The sequence below is a fragment of the Macrotis lagotis genome, chromosome 7 (genome assembly GCF_037893015.1).
Source record: "Macrotis lagotis isolate mMagLag1 chromosome 7, bilby.v1.9.chrom.fasta, whole genome shotgun sequence".
Lineage (NCBI taxonomy): Eukaryota > Metazoa > Chordata > Mammalia > Peramelemorphia > Peramelidae > Macrotis > Macrotis lagotis.
This window is the reverse complement of record NC_133664.1, coordinates 201,904,152-201,912,601: the sequence shown is the minus strand read 5'-3', so window position 1 is coordinate 201,912,601 and position 8,450 is coordinate 201,904,152. Positions and strand designations below refer to the sequence as shown.

The following is an 8,450-nucleotide window of genomic DNA, read 5'->3' as shown; positions in this document are numbered from 1 at the left end:
AACTGTTTATCCATTTGACCTAAGCTGGTTTTTAGCATGCTATTTTCTTCAGCATTTTTTTTTGGATTTCCTTGACTAAGCTGCTGACTTCATTTTCATGTTTTTCCTGCATCTCTCTCCTTTCTTTTCCCAGTTTTTCTTCCAACTCCCTCATTTGGTTTTCAAAGTCTTTTTTGAGCTCTGTCATAGCCTGAGCCCAATTTCTGTTTTTCTTGGAGTCTTTAGATGAAGGAGCTTGTGCTTCCTCATCTTCAGACTGAGTATTTTGATCCTTCTTGGGCTCATTTGCAAAATATTTCTCAATAGTCTTCCTCTTATTTCTCTGCTTGCTCATTTTCCCAGCCTGGTCCTGGTTTTGGGGTGCTTCCTGAGCTTTTGGGACACTCCCACAAGGGTCTCAGTGTGTGAGGCTCTGTCCTCCCTCCTGGTCTGTGAATGACCATAAGCGCCCCCCTCTGCCACGGGGCTGAGGTGGGGGGCCCTGTTGTTCTATGGGGGGGGGGTGTAGACTGGGATCAGGATCTGAATGTGGTCAGAGCCCCAGAGTCCTGTTCCAGAGGCAGAGGACAGAGCTCAGCAGTCTCTCTTCACTCCCCTCCCTCAGCTCAATGGGCTCATGCCCTGGGGGCTCCCGCTTACTGGCTCAGCCTGCTTCTGTTTCCGGGTCTGGACTGTGGAAAGACCAAGCTGCTGGCTGTGTGCCCTAAGGGCTGGGCTCCATGTGCTCGCTCTGGCAGAGGTCCCCCGCTGTTCCCCCACTTTGTGCCTGGTGCTCCCTGGGGTGCAGCTCAGGAGACCCCCCCCTGCTGTGAGCCTCGGCTTCCAGCACCCTGGGGCTGCCTCCAGGAGGCTGAAGTTCTTTCGCTCTGGCAGGCCACCCCTCCGGCGGGCTGCTCCTCTGACCCGGGAGCAGAGCCTTTCTGCTCTTTTCCAGGCTACCTTGAGTAGGAGAACTGCCTCACTGGGTCCCTTTGTGGGTTCTGTCTCTCGTAAGTTTAGTTAGAGTCCTTAGCTTATGAGTTTTATCAGAGAGCTCCTAAGACTCGATCCCTTCTTCCTGCCAATCATTTCTTATAGCATAATAGTATTCTAATATATTCATATACCACAATTTGTTTAATTATTTCCCAATTGATGGACATTCCCTCAATTTCCAATTCTTTGTCACACAAAAAGAGCTGCTATAAATATTTTTGTACTGATAGGTACTTTCTCCTTCCTAATGATCTCTTTGGGATACAGATCTAGTAGTGGAATTGCTGGATCAGATCAGCTGCCCTTTATGTATAGTTCCAAATTGCTCTCAAGAATATCAGATTAATTCACAACTCCACCAACAGTGCATTAGTGTTCCAGTTTTCTCACACCCCCTTCAACATTGATAATTTTCCTTTTTTGTCATTGTAGCCAGACTGTTAGGTATGAGAGGTTCCAAGAATTTTTTATTTTTTATCATTTTAGTCACTGTGGTACCTCAGAGTTGTTTTAATTTGCATTTCTCTAATCAATGGTGATTTAGAATATTTTTTCATATGACTATAGATAACTTTAATTTCTTTATCTGTAAACTACCTGTTCATATCCTTTGTCAATTGGAGAATGACTTTTATTCTTATAAATTTGCCTCATTTGTCTTCATATTTGAAAAATTAGGCCTTTATCACAAACATACAACATCCATTTTTGTTTTGTTTTTCTTCTTTACATTATTGTAGTCACTGGTTATATTCTTTTACTGTTTTGTTCACTTTAGTCTGTCTTAATTCATATAAGTTGCCCCATTTTTCCTCTATATTCACCATATTCATTGTTTCTTGCAAAGCAATATCATATACATTCATATGCCAAAGTATGTTTAGCCTTACTCTAATCAATAAATATTCACTTTGTTTCTTATATTGTGCCACCATAAAAAGTGTTGCTACAAAAATTCCAGTGTTTATAGGACCTTTTTATATTTTACCTTCTTAAAGGTATGCTCATTAGTATGATCTCTGAGTGAAAGGGCATGGACATTTTAGTCAATTTTTTTTATCATAATTCTGTATTGTTTTCCAAAGTATTTTGGTCAATTTTCAACCCCAGTAACAGTGTAGTAATGTTTTTGTCTTTCTATATCCCTTATGATATTGACTCTTTTCATTTTTTTTTGCCAACATGCTTGATATGGGTTGAAATTTCCAAGTTGTTTCATTTTCACTAGAACACTGTAATTCACTTTAAGTTCCATCCTTTCATGGCTTTATTACTTTCCCAGAGATTATACTTAATCTCTGAGATTTTAGGACACCTTAAATTAAAAATCACTGGGTTGCCCCTAGAATTGAGATTTGAAATGGACCTTAAACCATTTGACATTCTTTTCTAAAAAGAAGGAATTTTCCAATATTCCTCCTCCTGACTCCATTCTCATTCCTGAAATAAATTTCCCTTTCACTTCCACCTATTAAGATCCCTTGCTTCATACAGTTCAACTTTCTCTTCATACATGACCTTACTTCATACAGTTCAAAATTCTCATCTTATATATGAGGAAACTGAAACCTAGACCCAGGATCACACAGTAAAGTAGCAGACTTGGAATTTAAGTCTAGCTCATATGATTTCAAGTCTAGCACTATAACAATTACACCATGCTGCCATGTCTTGCTTCTCTTGTAACCATAAGTGGCCTTCTGTGCTCTTAGGGCAAAGAGATGGTTTTTGTTATTTTGTTTGGTATTTTACTATCTTCTCTTGCTTCTTTCCTCACAAGATCAGGAGAAGAATAAATATTATAGTCTAGTAGTAAATATTTACCCATACTGGGTTAGACCATTTGGCATTCTCTTTTCAAAAGAAGTAATTTTCCAAAATTCCTTCCCCTAACTCCATTGTCATACATAGAATGAACTCCCTCTTCTCCTCCACCTATTAGGATCCCTTGCTTCCCTCAAGGCTCATCTTAAGTGCTTTTGTTCAGTCATTTTTTTCAGTCATGTCCAATTCAACATGACCCCATTTAGAGTTTTCTTGGCAATTTAATGGAGTGGTTTGCCATTTCCTTCTCCTGCTCATTTTACACATGAAGAAACTAATGCAAATAGGATTAAAAGACTTGCCTTGGATCTCACAGCTAGTAAGTGTTTGAGGCTAGATTTGAATTCAGGAAGATGAATTTTCCTAATTCCCATTTTAGTCTCTCTCTACTGAGTCACCTAGCTGCCCCATATACTATCTATATAAACTGATTCCTTCAACTGCAGGGACATTCCCATCCCAAATTGCCTTATATTGACTATATACATATTTTGCATGTATCTATATGTTTTCTGCAATAGAATGTAAAATCCTTGAGGAAAGGGGCTACATATAATATTTATGTATTTGTATCCACAATGTCTGGCACAAAAATATTATCAATTCTCAATTGACAGATTGATTTACAATATCACCCTTACATGTGATCAGAAACCAAAAGGAGTCTGATTGTTAACTATAGTATTGACTACCCTGTCAATGGAGACTGCAATCCTTCTGTGCCTCAGCAGATAGTCTCCATGAGTTGCTATGTGCAAAAAAAAATTGATCACCAAGTGACCAACTTTCTAGGGATGAGCTGCTGCTCTTAGCTAGGTTTTTCCATTGATGACAGTAAACAAAGTCTTGGAAGCTTGGTTGTATTTCCCAGAGCTAACACTGAGTTAGCCTAGTCTTAGAGAACCCTCTTATCACCATATTAAGATCAAGCATTGAAATAGGACCTTAGTGGAAAACATTGTGTTTATTTAATACAATGGTTTCCTTAGTAACCAAAAACTTTAATAGTTAGCCCAGATATAAATTTAAAGGTTAAAAAATCTCAGTTTATTATATATCATACACTCTCCTAAAGGGTCAATCACTTATCCAAAACAAATAATCTTAAGTCAATGTTTAAAGAGGAAACTTAACAAGTTTTTAAGCAGAGATTAGAAAATGACTTCACCACACATCTAAAACAGAGTAAAGGAATATAACAGTTGGTGTTCTCCTCTAGACCTCTGACTAAACAAAGCTAAACATAGTAAAAGAGTCCTATTCATATCTGAAATAGCAAGAGACCAAGGCTAAATTTATTGTGGAACCTTGTCCTATCCTGTAATTTTTAAGATACATTAAGAAAGACATAGGCAAGAAAAGTGTGATCAAACATACCTACCCTATACCATGAAAAGTATTATACCTTTTGCCAAAAGATAACAAGTCATTTCTAAGAAAATATAATAAAGTTTCCGTACTTACTTTGATATTCTTAAGAACACTCAAGCCCTCACAGGTGCTACTAGTGCAGTCATTTACCACAGCAATTGGAAGTGTGGAGTAGTGGTATTTGATGGTCACATTTATTTCTGTCATCCAGAAATGGGGAGAAAAAAAGCCAGAAAATTAATGTCATTTCCAGTCACTAATATTTGAAGACAGCAAAGTTTTTGCTGGCCAAAATACAACACCAAAGCTAATGATTTTTATTAGAGGTACCAGCCAGATGAGTAGAGGGAAAAAGATTTTAACCTGGTTCCCTAAGCTTTTATTAAGACTCAAATACATTTGAACATCAAATAAAGCAGATAACTGGTTGGGACAAATGACTGATTCAGGTCTAGAAACAGGTAAATAAAAAGATTTAAGCTTTAGTCTGTGGATATTTTACCTGAATTTTGTTAGCTGTCAGAGACAAAGAGACCTATATGTTGCCCTTATCAGAGAGGCTTTCTAGTCCTTACACCCTAGTAGACTGGAGTTAAGAAGACTGGCAGAGGGTAGACATAAAGCCAATAATATGATACTGAGAAGCAATCTATGAGCCCACTAGAGTGATATATGTAGAGGAGAAAAGAGATGAAAGAGACAGAGACAGCCAGATGTCCAAAAAAACTGCACAGTACCCACCTAGGAAGGAGCAAAAATTCAACATAACACCTAGAAGCAGGATCAGCAGGTAGCTATCTGAAAGCAGTACGATGGCATCACCAAAAGATATCTGCTGCTTTGCAGTGTTAGAGGTCTGAGCCTTGTGTCCTGGCCATGTGTGATCTTTATGGATATAAGTCTTTCGTGGTTTTTATGAAATCAGCCTGCTCATCATTTCTTATAGAACAATAATATGTCTCTAGGTTGGTCTAGTTAAAGTAAAAACACTGATAGGGACTTGTGAGCTTTGGTTTTAAGTAGATAACAAACCATGATATAACTTGAACTTGGGGGACCCATATATGATTGAAAGTATACTCAGTGTTAATAGTTCTAAGATTTACTACTTGGTCAATAATCCTGGGGGAAAATGGGTGTCAACTATAAAGATTAGGAATCAAGACCATAGACAGAGGAATTATTTGTAGATAACAGTTACTGTGGAAAATAATATGGAAATTTAATGGACTGAAAAATCAGTATGAGTCAACAGTTTAACATGGTGTATAATTTTTTAATAGCATTAGCTTAGTTCAATGTCTCTCTGAAAGATACATAGTGTCTCGAATAATAGAGGATAGTTCCATACTTTGCCCTATTTGAACTGTATCTGACCTAAATATCTTAATTTGTAAATTATGATTCTTACCTTCTACAAATCTCTTTACTAACTTCCTTGCATGTCATAGGCACTTAATAAATGATAACTGATTCTCTGGGCACAACTGATAATTACATAACAATGTTAAAATAAAAAAGGATCCTAAAGTTGGCATCAGAATACCATTTTGTAACTGTGTCATAATTCCTTCCTATAATAAAAGATCTGTAAAACACCTTTATCAGAAAGAGGTTTTCTATTCACTATTCCCTAGCAGAACAGAGTTGAGATGGCTGGAAGCACAGAAATGTGAAGACAATAATATGGCAGTGGAGGCAACTACAGCAACAATACACTTCAGGTAATGTAGTAGAGAACAAAGGAGAAAAAGGAAGAGAGGGAGAGAGAAAAACACACAGAGGGAAAGAAACAGAAACAGAGAGGCAGACAGAGACTCAGACAGGTAGTTAATGATGTTTACTAGCTGTGTGACCTTGAATAAGTTATTTCATCTCTCAGGTCATAATTTCCTTATCATAAATCTACCTTAAGAAAATGACAGAAAAATCTTCCCCGTAAGTGGCATTCTTTCTTTGCAATTCCATTTCCATTCAGCCTTTGTACAGCCTGTCTTCTATACATGGTGTACTCTCCTTCCTCATCTTTGCTTTTCAGGTCAGATCAAAATCTTTCTGGTCCCCTCAAGATATTAGTTCTCCCTTAGCCCCCATAAATTATTATGACTTTACTTTGTACATATATTTATATTTATAAAGTAGGGTAAAGTTTCAATCCAGCAAGGGTTGTACTCTAAAGCCTTCATATATTGTCTGCTCTTTGTAGGAGGTCTCCAAAGTAAACAGATCTGTTCAAGTTATAGGTATAAGGAAGAGATATCAGCAAACTGGGTATGTTTCTTTGAGGTAAAGATTGCCTCCAAGGGCTGGACTGATTGGGCTAAAATTCCACAATGGGGATTGTTGCCTCTTCTTTTGTAGACTCTCTCCACTATAGTTTCCTCTACGATCCACATACATACCTCCCCTTCATTCTGTCCTGAAGGGGGAGGGGCAGCAAGAGTCATGAGGATGAGAAGGGAAAAGGAGGGTAGATTCACATTTCTCCTCTTATCTATCTCATGTTCATGTCTGTTTACTCAATGGAATAGTGGGCACTAATTATATTATTATTTTTTCTATTTTATTTTTATTTTTTGCCAAATGCCCTGTATTTGAATTGTCTTGTTAATTTAGTGAGTATGATGCTATTCCACTTTAATTGTCCAAGTATATATTGTTTCCCCCAATAGAATGCAAAACTTTTGAGAAAAGGAATTATTCTGTTTGTTTTTGCCACCCCAGCTCATGAGTATATATCCCTGGTCCTGGGACATCATGGGCATTTAATAAATGCAAATTAAAATGAACTTCTGGGCATATTCAAGCTAAAACCCAATAATTACACAATAATCAATAATTCAGGATGTACAGTTATCTCAAAACTATAGAAAGTGCATTCAATGCTATAAAAATAACAATAGCAAATGAATGAAGTTTCTTTATATCAAATGTTCAGCCCCCAAGGATAAAAAATACAATATCTTTTACCAGTAAATATCTAAGGAAGAGTCCCAAAGAAAAGGATATTTTGTACCCTTGACTGGTACTTGATTTTTCTTGATTGATCTACTGAACTCAACAGGTAACCATGTATACTTTATCTTCAAAATCAAGCCACAGATTTTTTTTCTTCTCTAAAAGAACACAACATCTCTCTCTCTCTCTCTCTCTCTCTCTCTCTCTCTCTCTCTCTCTCTCTCTCTCTCTCTCTCTCTCTGCCTTGTGGGGGGAAGCCTATTAAGATCTTTTTTTCTTTTTTTCTTGAAGAAAAAGTTTTGGTATATGGAATGTCATTCTTGGAGAAGGGAGGGGAGGGATACAGGAGCAAATGTAGGTGATATAAAAACAAAGACTATCAAAATAGATTATTCTAAAAAGGAAAATATCTATAAAGTCAGGCATATCATGGTCATGTCTCTACTGTACTATTTCTTAGAGCATCTTGTTACCTATGAATAGGTCTTTTTCAGATAGAACTTATATGATCAGTTTTTTTTTAATTAGCCTTCCCCTATGGGTTTGCTATGTTGGGACAAAAATATCATCAGGGATTTAGAAAAATTAGCGTAAGAAAAAGAATAGGTCAGACATAATTCTTGGGAAGTTACTTACAGCCTAGATCATAATGCTAATAAGGGAAAAATGGAACAGATTCTTTCATTGTATATTTACCGTCTTTAAGAAGTTCTTGCACCTTTTCCATGCTCTTGTCCATAGCTGCAATTAAATTTTCCAGTGGTTCCGGGAAGGCTGAGTTATTCATCATCAATACACTGATACTAAATTGGTCTGGCCCACAAGTTTCAGGTAACTTCCACCCCCATCCCTGGAAATAAAGGAGGAAGGGCCATAGAGCCAGACCCAGCATTAATCTCTTCATGACCCCCTCACCTCAAGCCCATTTCTCTTGCACTCAGAATTTTTGGACTTCTAAAGAAAAATGGAAATCTAAAAGGATGATTTCCAACTGGTTCCCTCAGTGAGCTTTACTCCACCCACCTCTCTGGCACTGCCCAACATTCACTCCCAGGGCTCAGAGAACACATATATTAGCAAACTAGGAACAGGAGACTCAGAATGGAAGAAGACAAACCAAAGTCCACTCCATGTGTTTGCTCATAAAAAGGTCAGAATCATAAAACAGAACAATTACTTGGGCCCCATCCAATAAACTTACACTATATCAATAGTAAGTGGGAAAAGGGAGGGGAGTATATGATGAGAAATGCAAAAAGGGAGGGAAGGAGGGCCTTTTACTTTGGAAAGGAAATAAAGGTCAGTGGACTTGATGGAAGCAT

The 8,450-nt window shown here is 37.5% G+C and overlaps 1 protein-coding gene across 2 annotated transcripts in view; it reads right to left on the bottom strand.

The window, feature by feature from the left end:
• Positions 1-4,161: 4,161 nt before the first annotated feature.
• The window catches only part of PEX5 (peroxisomal biogenesis factor 5), a 91,011-nt gene continuing 86,722 nt past the window's right edge, over positions 4,162-8,450 (bottom strand). For both annotated transcript variants that reach the window (XM_074194531.1, XM_074194532.1), the window contains one exon: positions 4,162-4,370. In XM_074194531.1, coding sequence (XP_074050632.1) covers positions 4,177-4,370 — 194 coding nt within the window. In that variant the 3' untranslated portion in view covers positions 4,162-4,176. The remainder of the gene's footprint in view (positions 4,371-8,450) is intronic.